A 24,543-nucleotide genomic window follows, 5' to 3' on the forward strand; every position below is an offset into this window, starting at 1 on the left:
CACAGGGGGGGCCAGGAGTTCCAACTTTTGGAGGGCAGAAAATTTTCTCTGAGGTAACAGAGCTGGGAAGAATAGGATACAGGATCAGAACTTTAAAGCATCTAACCAAGTACTGTATGTATTACAGACCCCAGAAGGAACCTGGCTCAGTCCAGGGGACTTTGCTAAAAAAAAATATTCCGCTAAGCAGGTGGGAAAACTGGCTGTGGGGTGAGGGATAGGTACGTGGTTAAACTCACCATGGCCCCAGAACACACAGAGGGAGGGATAAAATGGCACTTACTGGTTAGGACCAACCTTTTCTTAACTTTAAAACCTCCTATAATGGAAGGAAGAGATAGGATCAGGCACATGAGTAGATAAGGTGAGAGCAGATAAGCAGTGATGAACAGCAGTAGCAATGAAGACAAGAAAAATGGGAACAGAGGTGCTGATAACTACTGCCTCAGGAGCACTTCTTTCTAAGATAAAAACATTCCAGTCTCATCTTGCACGTTTTCTTTCCTAGACGTAGAATCAGACATTTCTCCAAGAAGTCCAAATGCCTTTTAGTGGAAAATGGTATTTAAAAGCCAAGATCTGGGTACTAGGTGTGCTCAGTCTACTGGATTGTCACTGCTTCCAGGTCTTCTCAGTGGACAAGACTTGGGAATGTATCTGTGTATATACATGTTTATATAAAATGTTTATTTATCTTTATATATTGAAAACATGAGTTCATACAGATGCTTCCAGTTCCAGCTATTACAGGGTTTGTTCTTGTTTTCTCCATTCTGTATTTATAACTCTTTCTCTGATAGTAAGAAAGCTGGCTCTCATAATCCTTAAAATATCTGCTTATAATCCTGTCTTTGCCACTAATCTCTCCCCTGGCAGATGCTCTTCTGACTCTATAGTGTCTTTGGCTTCCTATATTGGACACTGGCCTCATCCTGATCAAGTTCTGACTTCCCATGTTGAGCTGCCCCCATATGGATACCCCTTTCTCCCTGGTTCCACGTGGCCACACTCCTCAAGTGCTAATACCCTGAGCTAGGTCACCTATTCCACCTCTGCATAGATGTTCTTCTGAACCACAATGGTCTCGGACTTCCCCCACACCAGGCTATTCCGCATGGGCACCCCAGACCATGTGTGGACAGGTTTTCCTTGGGCTCTATACTTTCTGCCAGCCTGTTCTGCCATGGAGACCTCCTCCTCACCATGCTCAGGATCTGATTCTTCTTGCTAGGCCCCAAGTTCCTTCCCTCAATGTAAACATCATCCTTTTCACCTCATTTGGGTTTTGATACCCCAAATCAGGGCATCTCACCCTCCCACCCCTCCACCATGAATACCTTTATCACCTCGCTTGGGCCCTGACTTCTCATGACTACCTTCATTACAGAGACATCTTCATCTCCCTGCTAGGCTCTGACACCCCATACGGATTGGCTCTACCTACCTGGTGTGGGCCCCAGCACTCAGCACCAGGTAATCCTCTGTGGAAGCCCTTTCTACCCTACTTCGGCTCCATCTGCTGGGTGCCAAGCCAAGCCCAGGCCAGGCTACCCCTCCACACAGACGGCCCCCCACCCTGCTTCAGCTCTGATTCTCTGCTCTCACCTTGTTCGGGCACTGATTCCCCATGCTGGGCTGTCCCAGCATGTGAATGACGTCTTCAGCCTGTTCAGGCTCTTATACCCCAAGCCCCTAGCCGTCCCTCCTCAAAGATCCCTTCCTCACCCTGCCCAAGCTCTGACTGCCTTAACTAGGCTGTTCTTTTATGTGATACACTGTTCACCCAATTTGGGCTGTGACACCCCACTCCAAGTCATGGCAGTTTATCTCCCCCACTTCCATCAGTGCAGTGCCTATATTACTCTGCCCCTCCCTCCCAACTGCTTCTTGACTAAACTGTTAGGAAGGAATTGGGAAGAAGACGAAGAGTCTTAACACATCTTATTAAACTTTTTTGTTTAATGAACCAGAGTCATTTCAAAAAGGAACCCTAATATACACCTATACAGTGCCTGTGCAGTTGATTTTTCATATCAAAATGTAGAGCTTTACATTTACGTCTATTAAGTTTCATTCTATTGGTTTTGACCTATCATTTCAATATATTCTGACCTTCTTAAGCTTGACATTTATCTAATGTTATTATTAATTCATCTTTGTTAACTGTCTGATATACAGATATTATGAACATGTCATTTATTTTTGTCAAAGCTACTGATTTAAAATGCTCAGAAAGAGGACCCTAGAGAATAGAGGACCTGGGTAATACAACAGGAGAAAAAGCTCCACAATGGTAATGGTCCAGTGATCATATTTTATTTCATCTTTGCATAAAGATATGTAAGAACATCTGTCAAAGGAGCTTGAAGACAGTGACACGAACAGATATCTGCACGCCAATGTTCATAGCAGCATTATTCACAATTGCCAAGAGATGGAAACAACCCAAATGTCCTTCAACAGATGAGTGGATAAATAAAATGTGGTATATACACACGATGGAATACTACACGGCAGTAAGAAGGAACGATCTCGTGAAACATATGACAACATGGATGAACCTTGAAGACATAATGCTGAGCGAAATAAGCCAGGCACAAAAAGAGAAATATTACATGCTACCACTAATGTGAACTTTGAAAAATGTAAAACAAATGGTTTATAATGTAGAATGTAGGGGAACTCGCAATAGAGAGCAATTAAGGAAGGGGGAACAATAATCCAAGAAGAACAGATAAGCTATTTAACGTTCTGGGGATGCCCAGGAATGACTATGGTATGTTAATTTCTGATGGATATAGTAGGAGCAAGTTCACAGAAATGTTGCTATATTAGGTAACTTTCTTGGGGTAAAGTAGGAACATGTTGAAGTTAAGCAGTTATCTTAGGTTAGTTGTCTTTTTCTTACTCCCTTGTTATGGTCTCTTTGAAATGTTCTTTTATTGTATGTTTGTTTTCTTTTTAACTTTTTTTTCATACAGTTGATTTAAAAAAGAAGGCAAAGTTAGAAAAAAAAAAAAAAAACAAGGAAAAAAAGATGTAGTGCCCCCTTGAGGAGCCTGTGGAGAATGCAGGGTATTTGCCTACCCCACCTCGATGGTTGCTAACATGACCACAGATATAGGGGACTGGTGGTTTGATGGGTTGAGCCCTCTACCATAGGTTTTACCCTTGGGAAGACGGTTGCTGCAAAGGAGACGCTAGGCCTCCCTATAATTGTGCCTAAGAGCCTCCTCCCGAATGCCTCTTTGTTGCTCAGATGTGGCCCTCTCTAGCTAAGCCAACTTGAAAGGTGAAATCACTGCCCTCCCCCCTACGTGGGATCAGACACCCAGGGGAGTGAATCTCCCTGGCAACGTGGAATATGACTCCCGGGGAGGAATGCAGACCTGGCATCGTGGGACGGAGAACATCTTCTTAACCAAAAGGGGGATGTGAAAGGAAATGAAATAAGCTTCAGTGGCAGAGAGATTCCAAAAGGAGCCGAGAGGTCACTCTGGTGGGCACTCTTACGCACAATTTAGACAACCCTTTTTAGGCTCTAAAGAATTGGGGTAGCTGGTGGTGGATACCTGAAACTATCAAACTACAACCCAGAACCCATGAATCTCGAAGACAGTTGTATAAAAATGTAGCTTATGAGGGGTGACAACGGGATTGGGAAAGCCATAAGGACCACACTCCACTTTGTCTAGTTTATGGATGGATGAGTAGAAAAATAGGGGAAGGAAACAAACAGACAAAGGTACCCAGTGTTCTTTTTTACTTCAATTGCTCTTTTTCACTCTAATTATTATTCTTGTTATTTTTGTGTGTGTGCTAATGAAGGTGTCAGGGATTGATTTAGGTGGTGAATGTACAACTATGTAATGGTACTGTGAACAATCGAAAGTGCGATTTGTTTTGTATGACTGCGTGGTATGTGAATATATCCCAATAAAATGAAGATTTAAAAAAAAAAAGGAGCTTGAAGAAATAAAGAGTGCTTGCTTTTTCATTTCTGTCTCTTACTGAATACTGAGTGAAGGAATCAATGAAAAATTCAAGGTCTTCATTTGTGCTGCAGGGTGACTGTTGAAACCTTGTCACAAAAACAAATCATCCTAATGTTGACCTAGTTTCTCCATGACCAGAATAATTGGGGCTGTACATCTGACATAGGTCTTGGATCTTTGTTTCATCACTCCACAGATGCAAATGGTAAGTCAAAAAAGGTATGGTCTAATAATAATCTCTACAACAAAACTATGTTCCAGCCCTATATGATGGCTACAAAGACACAATTTACACAATCAAGTGCAGAACATAATGTAAAAATATCACTAAATTGCTTAATAAAATCTGACTGACATAACAGTAAGTGGTAGAGTTGGAATTCAAACCCAGGTATCACGTGCTTAACTACTGCCCTATTAGATCAATGAAATTAAACAAAAAACAGTATTTTTGCTTGTCTTCCTAAAATACATGATTTGAGGAGGGAGGGCATATAAAAGCTATTTAAGGCACAGTTGGTTTTGTATATCCTTTTTGTTTATACCTATCCCTCTTGCATATATCGACACAGAATCACACCAAAGTAGAAGCGCCATAACAAACCATTAGATATTTAATAAATTCTTATTCTTTAGTGACAGTAATTCATTTTGAGGTGTCATGGAAGGAAAGGGGAAAAAAACCAAAGCTATACATGCCTCTCAATAAGGAGGATTTTTCCATCTGCTTGACACATAGAAATGCTCAAGAAATGCTAAGTTTTTTCTTCTTCCTCAGTCAATTCAATTAAACATTTATTGAGCACTTGCTGTGTTGGATGCTATGTACGGAACCAGGGCTACAACATATGTAAGACTTAATTTCTGCCCTCAATTATTTGTGTATGTGCGTTCAGGGGTAGGGAAAGGAGAGAAACTGTAGAAAAGAATTATCTGGAAAGGCTTTTCAGAACGGATGATGTCTGAAGGATGGATACCAATTTATCACCAAGAGAGCCAGATCTACAACAGGGATCTTAAAGAGAGTTTACCACATAGTTTCTATGAAATATTCTTCTATTACCTTTGCAGTAATCTAAATTTAGAAATCTTGTCTAATTTCCTATTCTGCAAACCTGTCTCCCCAATAAAACTGAGGGCAATTTTTACATTACAAAAATCTATTGTTATACCTCAAGATTTACTCATTCAATAAATTTTACATTCTTATGTATGTCACAAGGCAAAAATGGCTTAATTTTCATAATATCTTATTGTACGAGACAATTTTTTAACACGCTATCAATGCATTTCACTGAACAACCAAAAAACATCAAGCTGTTAGATTAGTTTCAAAATACCTCTTAAGTGAGAGGAAAAAAACAAACAAACCCAAACAACAGATAGATATGGGACAGTACTCTCATTTCAAAAGTAGTAATGATGTATTTGTGCTGAAACCAATAGATAGTGGTTTAAGATAGCCAAAAGTGAGATGTGGGTCTGAGTTAGGCAATACCCAATGAGGAGAATGACAACCTGAAAAGTGGTACCTTCACTTTTAGATTAAAAGGACATGAAATATGGTAAAGAACCAAGAGAAGACAAACATCAGATCGTAGAGAGGACTAGTATAGAAGAGTTCTAGTACAGAACTGGATCAAATAAACACAATATATCTTTTTAATTCTTTTCATTATAAATGTGAAATATATATTTTTAAAAACAAATATTGAAAAGTCTTTGTTTCTGTTCCACAGTATTTATTTCCCTTTTTTCCCTTTGTTGTGTGTTTGCGTGTGTGTGTGGGGGGTGGGGTGGGGTGGGGGTGGGGGTGGCTTGGCAATGCATTTAAAAGATATTTGTTATATTTTATCAAAAATTTCTAGATGTTTGCTGTGGGAAGACTTTTGGGTTATAAGGTACCACTTATTAACAGAACAAGAAGATGTTATTTATCTTTCCAACCTGTATACTGGATGTTAACTCTCCTGCATAAACTCCTTCAATGGCTCTTCTTTCCCTTCACAATAAACTTAATATAGTGAAGCCATTTCAATATCTGTTTACTTTTCAGATTTATCCATAACCCCTTCATACATCTTTTCTCTGTTCCAGTCTATTTGCAATTATTTAAATAAGTCAAGTTATTCTTTCCCTCTGTTGCTTTTGAACATTCTGTTTCCTTTGTCTAAAATTCCCTTCTAAGACCTTATGTCCTTAGGGTCAACTGTTACTTTCCTTAAAGATAGCTCATGTGTCACTTTCTCTTGGAAGAACTTTTTCCCTGACAAAACACTGTGTTACAATACTCCTCTTCTATGCTTCCATGACCCCCTGTGCATATCTTTAACACCTGTTTTTTAATACTGTAATATAATTGTTAATTTTCCCTTTTTTTTCCTTACTACACTGTATTCTTAAAAGGTAGAAAATATATCATAGTTTTTCCTAAATCCCCAGAAGCTAGCACAGTATACCTCAGTAGACACTTAGTAAATTCACTAAAAAAATGATTAAGAATTTTTCTGTCTACTCTGTAAGCTACAGTAGAAAAAGTACTATAACTAGCCATAACTCCACAAATTTTGAACCTCCAAGTAAAACAAGGGGGCATTTAGATTGCTAAAATTGCCTGTAATTCTGTTAACCTAAGTTTTATGTCTATAAATTTTGGCTAGTAATAAAACTCCTTTTAAAAAAGGAGTCTTTAAATCAAATGCTCATCAATTTACACTGGATTTATCTCAAATCTTTTGGTTTTATGGCAGAGATTTTCCTTTACAAGTGTATTGGCTATCAGAGAACAGCTTTCATAAATTGATGGCCTCGTGGCCATCCGGATCTTGTTTTTCTCTCAGCTCCTCTGACAAAAAATTTTCCTCCCTTGAGACGTTCTTTCTCCTTGTTATCTGTTGCCTCTACTTCTATTCCTACTCTCACTTTTCACCTAGCTCTAGAACTATCCCAGGATAGGGAGTGCCGTGACAGAAACTAGCGATGGCAAAAAGGAGGAGAGAGAGGAGAGGATGAATAGTAGTCATTAGCCTTTTCTCTTCTTGCCTTCTTCTCTTGCTTGGAGTGAGGGCACACTGGTTTTACGAAGACTTTAACCCCAGTCCCTCGCTCCTTTCTACTCTTTCCACCTATACACCATCTTGTAATTTTGGAGAAACAAAAATGTAAACTTTCCCTTTTATTTTCTGATTGATTCCCTTTTTCCTTTCTCGTGTTTTTAAAAACTCTGCCCAGTAATTTTAAAGTGAGGAAGTCTCCATTCTTACAATCTGTCATACAGAGAAAGGAGTCTTGCTTTTCCACTGAGGCAGAGAAATGCGTCCCTATCTAAAAACATCTTCACATGGAAGTCACTTGTTACTCTTAGGATACTGTTAGTACGATAAGTACATTATAAATTAGGTAGGATTTTTGGGCTTGAATAAAAGGATAATTGCCATATAAAAATCATTTTAATTCATTTTATGGGGGAGGAGGCTTATAGATCACAGTTACAAATTAACTTCTAAAAAATAAGCTATTTATAATTCAGAGTCTGATTATCCACCTGAGATTAGCAGTTTTTGTATTTTAAGCCACACTACAACAGTAATGAGTATCATCATTTGCAGATGTTTGAAAATATCAAAGCCATATTAGTTAAAATGCTTCCAACAGACAGTATTTATTGAAAACAAAGTACACAAGTGAAAACTAAGAAGTGTGCTCCCTTACAGTCTAGGAGGCACCCCCTATAAAAATGAAATTATTTTCATGAAATCTAACTGATGAGTAAAGACCAGGGCAAAGTTTATTACATTAACTTGATTTATACCAGTTGTCTTGGAGTAACTGTTAGGGCCTCTTTCCACTCTCAGAAGTATCCCAGTTTGGATGATAAAAATATATTGGTCACACTACCTCTAATGCTCTCCTTTCAAATTAAAGCAACAATTACTAGTTAGGTACCCAAATGCAAAGGTATGCTGAAATGTAAGAAATGGAATCTGCCACCCAAGTGCTTGGAACTAAGTGGGAGAGACTGAATAAGCATTTCAAGTCAAACAATACAAAATTTACATAATTTTGATAAGTAAAATTAGAAGAAATATCACAAGAAAGAATATAATTATTCGCTAAATGAACAGCAAAATAACTGGTGTTACAGGGTTTCAAAGGAGACCAGGATTACTTTCTATTAACATTAACACCACAACAGCCACCACCACATTTACTGAGTGCCTTATATGCATATGCTAGGGTCTGGTTTAGAGTGTATTACATAAATATTAATAAATCCTCACAATTATCCTATAAGGTATACTATTGTTTCCCTTTTTACTGAGGAGAAATGTGCTTATAGAGGGGTTAAGTAATATGCCCAAGATCATACAATCAATAAGTGGGAGAGTTGGGATTTAAATCCAGTTTCTCTAATTCCAAAACCAATGATCTTTCTATGGCTCTCATCTTCATATGGAATGGTGGTTCTCAACTGAAGAGTTTACCCCTCCCACCCCCCCACAGGAGATATCTGGAAATGTCTGGAGACATTTTTGTTTGTCACAACTGGAGAGAGAAGATGGCCCATGGGGAGAGGCCAGGGATTCTGCTAAACATCCTACAAGTCACAGGACAGCCCCACACAACAAAGAACTATCCAGCCCAAAATGTCAATGGTGCTAAGGAGATGTTCACTAAAAACTTCTTAGAAAACCTTTTAAAGGTAAGATCTAAGCTCAGTCTTGATGCACTGGTAGGACCTGGATAGGCTGGGGATGGTGGTGATGGGGGAAAGAAAGCACAAGATAGGTTCAAGAGACAACGAATAAGCCAATTTAGCAATATTAAAGGGGAGCAATATTGAAGGGGAACTAGGAAGCAAGACTAGAAAGATGAAAATCTTTAAAAAAAAAAAAACATTTTTATAGACTATAAGGAAGTTGAACATTCATTGAAGATTCCTGAACAGAGAAGTGATGTGACAAATATATTAGTGTATGATTTAATGAAAAAAAAACCAGGACAATGAGACTAATCAGAACACCAGCACCAGTTTGGTTTTCAGTGTGATGGCAGCGAGAAAGAAAGGAAAAAACCGTAAGTGCATATGCTTTAAATTTATGCACCATACATTTCTGTCTTGTCTGAAACAATAAATTATTCTTACCTGTAATGCACTGAAACTGTCCATCTTCTCTTCTAATTGTAAAGGCTTCCCCTGGGTTAACTTGTACCAGAATAACCTTAAAATGAGGAGAGCAGTATTAACCAAAACAATAGAATGAATCAGTATATAAAAAATATTCAATGTTGTTAGTAAGAGAGTAATTGAGCTATTCAACTTTAATAAAACTGGGGAGAAAAAGAGGGATTACACATTTATAATGTGGGCTAAGCCAAAAGTGGGGGAATAAAAGAATTGGCAAACTTTTATTAGAAAGCCGGTAAACTTCACTTTAAACAAAGATGGCTTCAAACCACACAATATTTGGATCAACTATGCTTAGTTCATCAGTTGCTAAGTACTGTGTTTTCTAAAGATAAACTATAAATTGACAGGTAGGACATGAGTTGGGCACAGCTGAATTAGAATGCCATCTCATGTTTTATTTGAGAATGTGTTAAATTAATCCCATCATTTCAAGTGTTTTTCCCCCTTATGAAGATAACACATAAATCATTTTATGACATTTGACAAAAAGAAAATATAGAAAACAGGGAAAAAAAATCTGAAGTCTTTCTACTCTAGATAAACATTGTTAACATTCTGATAAATGTCTTAGTCTTCTTTTTAATGCTAAAGTTGATCTTAATTTTTTCCTTTAGATACAGAGATAACATATTCAATTTTGTATCTTTTGCTTAAGATTATGCTTAAAAAGACTTTTCCATGTTATTACTCATATCAAAGTATTCCATCAAATGACTATACCACAAACTATTTAAGTGTCCCTTAATGCAAGAAGTTTCAGTGGTTTTCAATTTTTCCTTTTTTATAAACAATGCTGAAGTGAACATTTTGGCATCTAGAGTTTTGCTGTCTATAATTAGTATTATTTCCTTATGATACATTCCCAGAAATGTAATTATGATGCCTGTTGCTAAACTGTTTTTTAAAAGGGTTTTACTAATTCAAATTCCTCATCATATTCTTTGAGAACATCCTTTCATTACCTTCTCTGCAACCCAAGAAATCATAGTTTTAAAATGTTTGCCACCCTGATATGAAAATAAAAGACACTGTGGATCAAATTAAAAATATACTAGAGACACACAACAGCCAATTTGAAGAGGCAGAGGCATAGGTGAAACAGAAGACAGGGCAATCGAATGTGAATGCAGAAAAGAACAAATGGTGAAAAAATAAAAAGAATTTCAAATGGATCTCAGAGAAATGATGGTGTCTCAGAAGGAGAAGAGAAGGGTAAAGGGCTAGGAGAGTGTTGGAAGATATAGTCGGGGAAAACTTCCCAACCCTTCTAAATGACATAAATATGCAAATCAAAGATGCTCTATGAACTCCAAATAAAATAAATCCAAAAAAACCTACTTGAAGACATATAATGATTAGATTGTCAAAAGTTGAAGAGAAGGACAAAGTTCTGAAAGCAGTGGGAGAAAAGTGATCCATTACATAAAAGTGAAACAACATAAGACTAAGTAATGACTATTCAGTAGGCACCATGGAGGTGAGAAGGCAGTGGTATGATATATTTAAAATTCTGAAAGAGACAAATTGCCAGCCAAGAATTCTGTACCCAGCAAAGCTCTCCTTCAAAATTGAGGTTGAGCTCAAAATTTTCACAGACAAACAAATGCTGAGAGAATTTGCTAACAAGAGACCCGCCCTGCAAGAAATACTCAAGGGAGCTCTAGCAGCTTAGAAAAAAAGAAAGGAGAGAGGGGTCTGGTGAAGGGCAAGGAACTGATGAATATTAGTAAGGGTAACTTAGAGGGAAAAAAAGAAAGAGAGGGAAAAAATAGATCTAACAACTAAAAACAAAAAGATAAGATGGCTGGTCCAGGAACTCCCTTCACATTTGTAACTTTGAATGTGAATGGATTAAAGTCTCCAATTAAAAGACACAGACTGGTAGAATGGATTAAAAAGTATGACCCATCTATATACTGTTTACAAGAGACTCATCTTAGATCCTGAGACACAAAGATACTGAAAGCGAAAGGCTGAAATAAATATTCTACGCAAGCTATAACCAAAAGAAAGCTGGGGTAGCTATTCTAATATCAGACGAAATAGACTTTAAATGCAAAGATGTCATAAGAGACCAAGAAGAACACATACATTAATAAAAAGGACAATTCACCAAGAAGAAATAAAAATAAGTGTTTAGGCACCCAATCAAGGAGTTCCAAAATACAAGAGACAAACATTGGCTAAACTGAAGGGAGCAATGGACATGTCTACAATACTAGTGGGAGACATCAATACACCTTTCTCTTCTGTAGATAGAACAAGCAGACAGAGGACCAATAAGGAAACTGAGAACCTAAACAATATGATAAATGAATTAGATTTAACAGATATATATAGATCATTACATCCCAAAGTACCAGGATACACATTCTTCTCCAGAGCTCATCGAATGTTCTTTAGGATAGACCACATGCTGGGGCACAAATCAAATCTTAATAAAGTTTAAAAGACTGAAATTATTCAAACCACATCCTCTGAAATAATGGAATGCAACTGTAACTCAACAACCACCAAAGAACCAGATCTTTCACAAATATATGGAGGTTAAACAACATACTCCCAAACAACCAGTGGGTCAAAGAAGAAATTGCAAGAGAAACTGGTAAATTTCTAGAGACGAATGAAAACAAGAATACAACATATCAAAACCTATGGGATGAAGCGAAGGCAGTGCTGAGAGGGAAATTTATAGCTCTAAAGGCATGTATCAAAAAGCAAGAAAGGGCTAAAACCAAAGATCAAACTGAACAACTGAAGAAGCTAGAGAATGATCAGCAAACTAATCCCAAGGCAAGCAGAAGAAAACAAATAACAAAGGTTAAACCAGAAATAATCTGTAGAACAAACAAACAAAAAAACTCAATAGAATAAATAAAACCAAATTTGGTTCTTTGAGATCAAGATTGACAGACCCTTAGCTAGACTGACAAAGTCAAAAAGAGAGAAGACCCAAATAAACAGAATCAGAAATAAGAAGGGAATAATTACTACAGATCCTGAAGAAATTAAGAAAAATCATAAGAGGATACTATAAATAACTGTACACCAACAAGCTAGGTAATTTAGAGGAAATGGATAATTTCCTGGAAGCATATGAACAACCTACAGACCCAAGAAGAAATAGAAGACCTCAACAAACCATTCACAGGCAGAGATCCAATCAGTCATAATCTACCTACAAATAGAAGCCCAGGGCCAGATGGCTTCATAGGGGAATTTTACCAAACTTCCCAAAAAGAAGTGACACCATTCCTGCGCAAACGCTTTCAAAAAATTAAAGAAAAAGGAACACTACCTAATGCATTTTATGAAGCTAATATCATTCTGATACCAAAATCAGATAAAGATACTACAAAAAAAAAGGAAAACTATGGGCCATCTCCTTAATGAATATAGATGCAAAAATTCTAAACAAAATACTTGCAAATCAAATCCAAAGTCTTATTAAAAGAATTAGACACCACAACCAAGTGGGGATCATTTCTGGAATACAATGGTGGTTCAACATTAAGAAAACTGATTAATGTAATACAACACAGTAAGAAATCAAAAGGGAAAAATCAAATGATCATCTTGACAGACGCTGAAAAAGCCTTTGACAAAATTCAACGTGCCTTTCTGATAAAACCATTTCAAAAGGTAGGAATTGGGGGGACTTTCCTCAATGTGATAAAGGGTATATATGAAAAACCCACAGCCAGCATAGTACTCAACAGTGAGAGGCCACAGCCAGCATAGTACTCAACAGTGAGAGGCTGAAAGACTTTGCCCTAAAATCAGGAATGAGACAAGGATGTCCACTGTCACCTCTACTATTTAACATTGTGCTAGAAATTCTAGCCACAGCAATTCACCAAGACAAAGAAATAAAAGGTATCCAAATTGGAAAGGAAGAAGGAAAACTGTCATTATTTGCAGATAATATGATCTTACATTTAAGAAAATCCTGAGAATCTGACAACAAAGTTACCTGAGCTGATAAAAAATTCAGCAAAGTGGCGGGATATAAGATTAATGCATGTAAGTCATTAATGATCCTGTACACTAGTAATGACCTAACTGAAGAGACAATCAAAAAAACATTCACAATAGCAACTAAAAAAATCAAGTACCTAGGAACAAATTTAACCATGGATGTAAAAGACCTCTACACAGAAAATTACAAAACATTACTGAAAGAAACAAAAAGGGACCTAAACAAGTGGAAAAATATTCTGTGTTCATGGATAGGAAGACTAAATGTCGTTAAGATGTCAATTCTACCCAAACTGATCTACAGATTCAATGCAATTCCAATCAAAATTCCAATAACCTTCTTTGCAGACTTGGAAAAGTTAATTATGAAATTTATTTGAAGGGAAAGGGGCCTCGAATTGCCAAAAACATCCTAAAAAATAAGAATATCCTAAAAAAAAATCCTGAAAGAACATCCTAAAAGAACATCCTAAAAACATCCTAAAAGAAGAACATCCTAAAAAAGAAGAACATCCTAAAAAAGAACACTTTCAGATTTTGAAGGCTACTATAAAGCCACAGTAGTCAAAACATCATGGTACTGGGACAAAAATAGACATATTGATGAATGGAATCTAACTGAGATCTCAGAAACAGACCCCCAAATCTATGGCTGACTGATTTTTTATAAAGCCCCCAAATCCACACAACTGGGACAGTACAGTTCCAACAACTGGGGCTGGGAGAACTGATATCCATAACCAAAAGAATGAAAGAAGACCCCTACCTCCACCCTATACAAAAATTAACTCAAAGTGGATCAAAGACCTCAATATAAGAGAGAGCACAATAAAAGTTTTAGAAGATAATACAGGGAAACATCTTCAAGACCTAGTAACAGGAGGTAGATTCTTAGACCTTATACCCGAAACATAAGCAACAAAAGGAAAAACAGATAAATGGGAACTCCTCAAAATCTAACGTTTCTGAACCTCAAAAGACTTTGCTAAAAGGTGAAGAGGCAGCCAACTCAATGAAGAAAATATTTGGAAACTGTATCTGATAAAGAGACTGATATCCTGCATATATAAAGAAATACTACAACTCAACATCAATAGTACAAACAGCCTAACATGGATGAACCTTGAAGATATAATGCTGAGTGAAATAAGTCAGAAACATAAGGAGAGATATTATATGTTACCACTACTATGAAATCCCTGAACAATGTAAAATCAGTGTCATATAATGTAGAATATTGGGAACTTAGTGACAGATTTACTAGGGGATGAATTCAAAGGTATGGGAATGGATAGGGGTGATGACTGTTAATGGGATTTTAAGTATCAGAGCTGTACTGAAGGCAAATAGGACTGAACAGGGCTGTTGAAAGGCATATAACCCACACATCAGCATTACATATACAGATAGGTGCTTGCATGATAAACTTCTAAAATATGACACTGGAACAAGAATTGACAACAGAAGGGTACATGGGAAAAATCTACCTATTGCATCCTAGGGTCTATAATTAATAGGAATACTTTATTAGTACTACACAAATACAAGGGACAAATAAATAAGGGCTGAAAAGAGCTATGGGGTGTTTTGGGTCATGAGAGCTGTTTAAAATAGAGAGATATGAGGATTGTACAACTAAGTGATGATAATGTGAGATAGGGATGGATTATTGTGGACATAACATATGCTATGTGAACTTAGGAACCCCCTACTTCATAAGTCAAGCCCACAATCTTGAGGGTTGCTCTGGTGAAACATGATTGTAAAGAGGAGGCTAAGCCCACCTATATTTATGCCTAGGAGTCACCTTCAGAGAACCTCTTTAGTTGCTCAAATGTGGATTTTCTCTCTCTAAATCCAACTCTGCAAATAAATTCTTCATCCTCCTCCTGATGGACCCCCCATGTGAATGAGTCTCTCTGGTGACATGGGACATAGATTCCAGGAATGTGCCTGACCCTAGCATCAAGGAGGTGAGAATGCCTTTTTGACCAAAAGAGGGAAAAGACAGGTAAAAAAGTAAAATTTCAGTGGCTAAGAGATTTCAAATAAAGTTGAGAGGCTGTCCTGGAGGGCTACTCCTATGCAAGCTTCAGCTAGATATGCCAAATGGCCACAGTATGATAAGCTGAAGCCAACAATAGTACCAAAAACCCTAAAGAAAGCCAGGATCCCTATCTGAGACTCTATAAATGTTTCACTCACTAAGTTTATTCTTCAGAAACTTAAATCCTCCTGAGAGCTTCTATGTCAGCTAAGTCCCAAAACCCAGAGGCAACAGCCTCTTCAAGAATATCAACCAGATGTGTCCCCTTTTTCCATGTTGGCAGTCCTTTTCAACATGAACAACTTAGGGTGGTAACTACCTACACAACCCTGAGAATTAGGAAACTGATTAAACTAGAGGAAGGGGTACAACTGACAAGATGGAATTTAACGAAGGATTATGAACACTGAATCACTATATAATTTTCTTTTGCTTAGTTGCTGGGGTATTGGAATTGACAGAAGGAAAGAACTGAAATGGTAGAATGTTTAGAATGTATAGAAGGTTTCTTTATATCTGGGAGGTTTGGGGCAATCTCTCTAAAGTGATTCTTTAATTGGCTAAGCCCATTAGAGACAACGAGAGTTAATCATTTTAGCTAACATGTAACACAGGTTTGGAGAATTTCAGTAATTTAGTTATTTCCTATTTCCTTTAGGAACTAGGTGACACCTGTGAAAGGTGTTCCTGGGTCTAGAAAGATAGATGAAAAGGCTTTATTCATACCTGGGAGGTCTGGGGACCATAGATGAAAGATTATTTAGGGTTTAGGTGCAAGCTTTACATTATAAAGTTGCAGACTTTATATTTACATATTGCTCTTTTGTGAGAATAAAAGCTTCCATTATAGCCTGCTTCCAGCTTTGAAGGTTACATTTTAAGGCTACTTTACAATTTCTTCCTTGCTTATAGTTTTAAGATTATATTTTAAAAAGTCACTGTTACACTAGCTATACTGCAAGTATTTTCCCCCTTTTTTAAAATAGAATTGTTTATTTTCCTGTAGCCAATGTTATCCAGGTTTTACTTTGTGATATACTCTATTATTTATGAATTTAACTTTATCTATAACTGTGCTGTCCAATATGCCATTAGCCACATGACAATCAAGCACTTGAAATGTGGCTAGTCTGAACTCAGATGTGTGCTGTAAGTGTAAAACACCAGATTTCAAAGACAGTACCAAAAATATATATATATATATATAATACCTTGTTAATTTTTATATTGAATATGTTGAAATTACAATATTTTGAACATACTGGATTAAATAAGATATATTATGACAATTCATTTCACTTGTTTTTACTTTTTTTAAATGTGGCTTCTAAAAATTTTTTAATTACTTATGTGATTAACATTTTATTTCTATCAGTCAGCACTTACCTAGGGATTTGATAACTACTAGTTTCTATTTTCTTCTAGTTTTTAGGCAATTTAATTGCTTACATTTAGTTCTTTAATGCACCTAAAAGTTATCTGGAGAAGATTTAAAAAAAAAAACAACTCCCCCCTTCCCCCAGACAGCTAACTGATATAACTTGCTAAATTTAAAATACCTCCTTTAGCACACAATATCTTCTTCTGGCCTATTTCATCCATACCTATTTCATTTATACATTTGAATCATTGTAACTTTAGAAATTGTTTTCTGATGGTGTACCTCAATTAATACTCTTCTTTTTCAAACATTTCTTTAATTGTGACTGGTAGGAGAATTAAACAGCTATGGAAGCACACAGAACAAAGTTACCTAAATTGGTCTGTTATCTGAGCACGTGTGTGTGCATGCACACTTGTGTGTTTGTGTACGATGACCTCCTAGAGAATGTAAAACTTAAGTGGAGTCCTGAAGCCTGAGCAGCAGCTAGCTAGCAAAGCCGAGTGGGAAAGCCTTTCAAGCGCAGAAAAAACCAAGTGCAAAGCTCTGGGAATGAAAATGACAGTCTATCACGTTCAATGAACCAAAAGAAGTTCTGCAGTCCTGACTGATTTAAGCATGCACATGCAGAAGCGGGGGCAGAAGAGGGGAACCAAAAGGAAAAGTGAGAAACATGGATGTAGAGGTAGATAGGGACTGGGTAATGAAGGATCTTGGGAGTCACTTTAAGGACAATGAAGAGTTTTAATGAAGCCAAGTAGCTGCAATGTAGCAATGGATTCAGAAAAGCCTACCAAGAAGCTAGAGGAGCCATCTAGATAGGTTTCTTTTAATGCATTAATTCCTACTTTTAACTTTTATAATTTCTTGTCTTTTCTTTGGCTTACCAAGTTGTTTTTTTCTAACTTTTTCAGTTACTGAGTTATTTCATTCTTTCTTTAGAATATAAGTATTTAAGACTATGAATTTTACTTAATTCAGCTTTAATCATATATAGCATTTTCACTATTATTTTCTAGATTTTATGCTACTTTCTTCTTGATCCTCCCTGTGATCCAAGAATTGTTTTAAAGAGAACTTAAAATTTTGAAAGTGGGCTGGATTTTTATTTTGCTTTTCTTTCCAACACACTTTTAACTTAGAGCTCAACAAATTCTTGGTTCCTATGAATATTTTTAGTCCAACCCCTTACTCCTTTCCTAATTAGTACTGGAACTTCGTAGTGGCGGTCAATTACTGAAAGATGTTACCCGAGACTAGGATGGGGTTAAAGTACAGGAGTTCTTAACTTGGGTGCCATAGATGGGATTCAGAGTTTGTAAACCACCCAGAATCATGTATGAAACTCTGTGTGCATATAACAATTTTCTGGGAAAGGATTCACTGTTTTCATTAGATTTTATTAAATTCTTAATGGGGCCCAAGACCCAAAGAAGAGTAGGACCTATTAGGACAGAGGGAATCAAGAGGAAATGATTAAAGTAATGACATGAATTACAGCTGAAGTACCTAAACATCTTTGCGTTTTTTTTTTTTTTTTTTACTTTTACTTTGCCCTACAGATACAAAGATTCTTAAAAATTATACAACATTGTGAGAAATCTAAAGATGCTGAGATTATCATGAGAGAATGTTAAAATAACAGGCAATTTTTTCAGAGAGAAGGGTAAAGAGGAAAACCAGAGAAAGAATTAGGAAATGCAAAAGATACCACCTTTAATGTCATTAGTTGGTAGACAAATCAGGAACATTTAATTTAAAGAAATTAATATAAAAATGGGCACATCTTACATATCTTCAAAGAATAAAGAAAATAATTAAAATCTGCAAATAATCTAAAAGCTCATTTTTAAAAGTTTTAGCCCTTCCTTCATCTGACTTTTCAGCAGAGTAGCCGATGAATAGGAAGGATAATACAATCCTTCTTCTGGATTTCTAAGTCATCTGTAATTTGGTATTTTACCCATCTAATTATGTCTAAGCCACTCTAGTCCAGCCAAACATACCACATTCATTTCTTCCTCCTCCTCCTAACCATTTTGCTCATTGAGACTCTTTGGAGTAAATAAAAAATAGTGAGACTGATTTTTGAATAAACATACAAGATGTACAGAAACAAAACAGTGCTATTCTTTTGTGAATAGATTTAAGGGGAAGGGCAAATAGGTATAGTCATTAAGAACATAAGCTTTGGAGTTATTCAGATCTGGGCTTTCAATTAGCTTCATCATTTAATAGCTATGTATAACTCTGGGCAAGTTACTTAAGTCTCTGTTTCCAATTCTAAAAAATAAGAGCAATAATGCCCACATTAGAGGGTCACCGAAGGATTAAAACAGATAAAATACAGGTAAAGCACACAACATAAGGTGATATACACACAATAAACACTCAATAAGTGAAACCTATTATCATTCATTCATTCAACAAGTTCTTCTTGAACATCATCTAAGTGCCAGGTAGTGTTTTAGATCTTGGGTATTTAGGAATGAACAAAATAGATGAGGTCCTACTCTGGAAAACTCAAAATAGCTGAAATGACTTTTCCCCTCAGATTATACTGAGTTAGTTCTTAAGTCACAAAAGAAAATTATACTTTATTTATACTTTTGTCTCTGGCCCCAAATCCTTCTTTTTCACTAGAACTAGCGCAAAATGACTTTTAATAAACAAAATGAATAGGGTACTAGGCTTTCTAATAGTTTTCAAAGTTAATTTGGCATTTAAAAACTCATTTACCATTTAACTCATCCAACCAGATCTGCCACACAGATTTCTAAAAAAATAATGATATGTTGTCATTGAGATACTCAAGACAATGTAAATATCAAATATTTATTGACTAAAAGTAAAAACTGTGTAATACACACTGTGATGGTTGGGTTCATGTGTCAACTTGGCTAGGTGACCCAGCTGTCTGGTCAAGCGAGCACTGGCCTGAGGATTGCTGTGAGGATATTTGAGGCTGGTTTGTTGGATCATCAGTCAATTGACTGCAGCTGACTGATGACTCATCAAGGGGCATGCCTTCCACAATGAGAGAATGCAATTGGCTGGACTTGGTTCGGGTGATCAGTTGAAGGCTTATAAGCGGGACGGTTAGAGAGCCTTCACTACTTCTTCCGCTGCCCAGTGAAGTATTTCCTGGGGAGTTCGTCGGAGTTGCCGGTTCGTTTCCCGAGGAGTTCGTCGAATTTGTCGGTTCATTTCTCGAGGAGTTCATCGGACATCCTCCTTGGAGCTGACAGTTCGTTGACAGCTCTGCAGAATTTGGACTCGTGCATACCCACAGTTGCATGAGTCACTTTTACAATTTGATAATCAGAGACATCTCTCATTGATTCTGTTTCCCAGGAGAACCCTAACTAATACAACTTGGTACCGAGAGTGGGGTCTTGACAAACAGAATCTTAAAATGGGCTTTTACAATTTGTTTTCTACTCTGATTAGATTCAGAGGCACTAATGACTCTATTTCCAATAATCAAGAAGGTACTGACAGTCCATGGCATGAGTTGGCAAAGGAAATACGCAAAATAGCACCATCTGATTCTCCTAATCATACTCTAGTACAAAGCAAGGCTCTGGGTGATAGTGTTTTCGACACTTTCACGGAGTTTTGCAGTATTAAGAGGTATAATGATGTTGGCTGGCTGCTCTTAGAAACTTTGGATACAGTCTGTAAGAGAAAGGGATGCACTAACGGCTTCAAATTCAAAACTTAAACGCCGGATGACAGATGTAAAGGTTTCCATGTGTGCCCTGAAAGAAAATCTTATTTCCTGTGCCTGCAGACTGGAAGTTTCTGAAAATCAGACGCAGTCTCTCATTGTGCGAGTAGCACATTTACAACGTAAACTAAAATCTCAACCTCTCAGGGTGTCTGCTGTTAAAGTAAAGGCATTGATTGGAAAAGAATGGGATCCAGAAACTTGGGATGGGGACATATGGATTGATAATAATGGCAGTGCGGGCACTGGAACCCTGGATTCTGCTGGGTCATTGTTAGATTTACCTGTAGAGGGCTGTCCTGGGGAAACATGGGGAAACAGCTTCTCTACCTCCAGTCTGCCCTAAGGAGCCTGCCACCCAACCCCCACCTAAGGAGATTAACCCTTCAGTGCCTGCCACCCAACCCCCACCTAAGGAGATTAACCCTTCAGTGCCTGCTAATCCTGTAATCACCTCCCCTGAGGAAGCAGCCCTCACTCCTTTGTCTGGAGAGATTAATCCTGTTTTAAGAGATGAAAATGCAACAGAATGTCCTGAGGTGAATGGCTTGAGAGATAATTCTAACTCTTTTCATGACCCACCCCCACCACCAGTTTTTGCTTCAAGACCTATAACTAGGCTCAAGTCCCAACAAGCCCCAAAGGGTTAGGTACAAAGTGTGACCCATGAGGAAGTACACTATACTCCAAAAGAACTGTATGAGTTTTCCAAATTATACAGACAGAAACCAGGGGAATATGTGTGGGAATGGATATTAAGAGTGTGGGATAATGGTGGAAGGAATATAAGGTTGGATCAGGCTGAATTTACTGATATGGGCCCACTAAGCAGAGATTCTGCATTCAATGTTGTAGCTCGAGGGGTTAGAAAGGGTGTTAACAGTTTGTTTGGGTGGCTGGCTGAAACATGGATCAAAAGGTGGCCGGCATTACCAGAGGTTGAAATGCCAGAACTGTCCTGGTACAATGTGGAGGAGGGGATTTAAAGGCTTAGAGAGACTGGAATGTTAGAGTGGATTTATCATGGAAGACCTGCTCACACAGCCCTGGAATGTCCAGAGGACACACCTTTTACCAGGACTGTAAGGAATAAATTTGTGAGACTAGCTCCATCATCCCTGAAGAGCTCTGTAGTGGCCCTTCTCTGTAGATCAGATATTACTGTAGGAACTGCTGTCACTGAGCTGGAATCCTTAAACACAATGGGGATAATTGGGTCCCGACTCAGCAGAAGCCAAGTGGCTGCAGTTAATCGCCACAGACAAGGTGGGCATGGCTACCGTAATGGAAAACAGGCTCAAAGCAGCAATCAAAATAATATGACTCGCAGAGACTTATGGCACTGGCTAGTGGATCATGGAGTACCAAGAAGTAAAATAGATGGGCAATCGACTAAATTCTTGTTTGAACTATATAGGCAGAAGAATTCTAGGTCACGTGAACAAAAGTCTCCCTTGAATTACAAAAACAGAGAGTCACGGCCCCTTAATCAATTCCCAGACTTGAGACAGTTTACAGATCCAGAGCCCCTTGAATGAAGGGAAGGCCAAGTACCCTTGGGGAAGGACCCTGTTATACTGCCAAAAATTTATACTGCTAATCTGCCTCCCAGCCTTCCCCAGGGGGACCTACGGCCTTTTACCAGGGTGACTGTGCATTGGGGAAAAGGAAATGATCAGATACTTCGTGGATTATTAGACACTGGGTCAGAAGTGACATTAATTCCTGGAAACCCAAAACATCACTCTGGTCCACCAGTCAGAGTTGGGGCTTATGGAGGTCAGGTGATTGATGGAGTTTTAGCTCAGGTCCATCTCACAGTGGGTCCAGTCGGTCCCCGGACCGATTCTGTGGTTATTTCCCCAGTGCCGGAATGCATAATTGGAATAGATATACTCAGCAACTGGCAGAATCCTCACATTGGTTCCCTGACTCCTGGAGTGAGGGCTATTATGGTAGGAAAGGCCAAGTGGAAGCCACTAGAACTGCCCCTGCCCAGCAAAATAGTGAACCAGAAGCAATACCAGATTCCTGGAGGGATTGCAGAGATCAATGCCACTCTTAAGGACTTGAAGGATGCAGGGGTGGTGATTCCCACCACATCCCCATTCAACTCTCCTATTTGGCCTGTGCAGAAAACAGATGGGTCTTGGAGGATGACTGTGGATTATCATAACCTTAACCAGGTGGTGACTCCAATTGCAGCTGCTGTTTCAGATGTGGTATCATTGCTTGAGCAAATCAACACATCCCCTGGTACCTGGTATGCAGCTATTGATCTGGCAAATGCTTTTTTCTCAATTGCTGTCAGCAAGGACCACCAGAAACAGTTTGCATTCAGCTGGCAAGGCCAGCAGTTTACATTCACTGTGCTACCTCGGGGTTATATCAACTCTCCAGCCCTATGTCATAACATTGTCCACAGGGACCTTGATCGTTTCTCCCTCCCACAAGACATCACACTGGTCCATTATATTGATGATATCATGTTGATTGGACCTAGTGAGCAAGAAGTAGCAACTACTCTAGATTTGTTGGTAAGGTATTTGTGTGGCAGAGGATGGGAGATAAATCCAACAAAAATACAGGGACCTTCCACCTCAGTAAAATTTCTAGGTGTCCAGTGGTGTGGGGCCTGTCGAGATATTCCTTCTAAGGTGAAGGATAAGCTGTTGCATCTGGCCCCTCCTACAATCAAAAACGAGGCACAATGCTTAGTTGGCCTCTTTGGGTTTTGGAGACAACATATTCTTCATTTAGGTGTGCTACTCCAGCCCATTTACCGAGTGACTAGAAAAGCTTCTAGTTTTGAGTGGGGACCGGAGCAAGATGAGGTTCTGCGACAGGTCCAGGCTGCTGTGCAAGCTGCTCTGCCGCTTGGACCATATGATCCAGCTGACCCAATGGTGCTGGAAGTGTCAGTGGCAAACAGAGATGCTGTTTGGAGCCTTTGGCAGGCTCCTACAGGAGAATCACAACGCAGGCCCTTAGGATTTTGGAGTAAAGCTTTACCATCCTCTGCAGATAACTACTCTCCATTTGAGAAACAGCTGTTGGCCTGCTGCTGGGCCTTAGTAGAGACAGAACGCTTAACCATGGGCCACCAAGTTACCATGAGACCTGAGTTACCTATCATGAGCTGGGTGTTGTCTGACCCACCAAGCCATAAAGTTGGGCGTGCACAGCAGCACTCCATCATAAAATGGAAATGGTATATACGAGATAGAGCTCGAGCAGGTCCTGAAGGTACAAGTAAGTTACATGAGGAAGTGGCCCAAATGCCCATGGCCCCCACTCCTTCCACCTTACCTTCTCTTTCCCAGCCCACAGCTATGGCATCTTGGGGAGTTCCTTACAGTCAGTTGACTGAGGAAGATAAGACTCGGGCCTGGTTTACAGATGGTTCTGCACGATATGCAGGCACCACCCAAAAGTGGACAGCTGCAGCACTGCAGCCCCTTTCTGGGATGTCCCTGAAGGACAGTGGTGAGGGGAAATCCTCCCAGTGGGCAGAACTTCAAGCAGTGCACCTGGTTGTTCACTTTGCTTGGAAGGAGAACTGGCAGAGGTGCGTCTGTATACGGATTCCTCAGCTGTTGCTAATGGTTTGGCTGGATGGTCAGGGACTTGGAAGGAACATGATTGGAAGATTGGTGACAAAGAAGTCTGGGGAAGGGGTATGTGGATAGACCTTTCTGCGTGGGCAAACAACATGAAGATATTTGTGTCCCATGTGGATGCTCACCAGAGGGTGACTTCAGCAGAGGAAGGTTTTAATAACCAAGTGGATAAAATGACCCGTTTGGTGGATACCAATCAGCCTCTTTCCCCAGCAACTCCTGTCATTGCCCGATGGGCTCACGAACAAAGTGGTCATGGTGGTAGGGATGGAGGTTATGCATGGGCTCAGCAACATGGACTTCCACTCACCAAGGCTGATCTGGCCACGGCCACTGCTGAGTGTCCAATCTGCCACCAGCAGAGACCCACACTCAGTCCCCGATATGGCACCATTCCTCGGGGTGATCAGCCTGCTACCTGGTGGCAGGTTGATTACATTGGACCACTTCCATCATGGACGGGGCAGCGATTTGTTCTTACTGGAATAGACACATACTCCGGATATGGGTTTGCCTTCCCTGCACGACATGCTTCTGCCAAAACTACAATCCGTGGACTTACAGAATGCCTCATCCACCATCATGGTATTCCACACAGCAT

General features: G+C 38.7%; 1 protein-coding gene across 2 annotated transcripts in view; it reads right to left on the reverse strand.

Annotated features, from left to right (window-relative positions):
* The window catches only part of FNDC3A (fibronectin type III domain containing 3A), a 233,679-nt gene that overhangs the window by 110,917 nt on the left and 98,219 nt on the right, over window positions 1–24,543 (reverse strand). For both annotated transcript variants that reach the window (XM_037799659.1, XM_037799660.1), the window contains exon 3: window positions 9,142–9,217. In XM_037799659.1, the coding sequence (XP_037655587.1) occupies window positions 9,142–9,217 (76 nt within the window). The remainder of the gene's footprint in view (window positions 1–9,141; window positions 9,218–24,543) is intronic.

The sequence above is a fragment of the Choloepus didactylus genome, chromosome 12 (genome assembly GCF_015220235.1).
Source record: "Choloepus didactylus isolate mChoDid1 chromosome 12, mChoDid1.pri, whole genome shotgun sequence".
NCBI classification, from domain to species: Eukaryota; Metazoa; Chordata; class Mammalia; order Pilosa; family Megalonychidae; genus Choloepus; species Choloepus didactylus.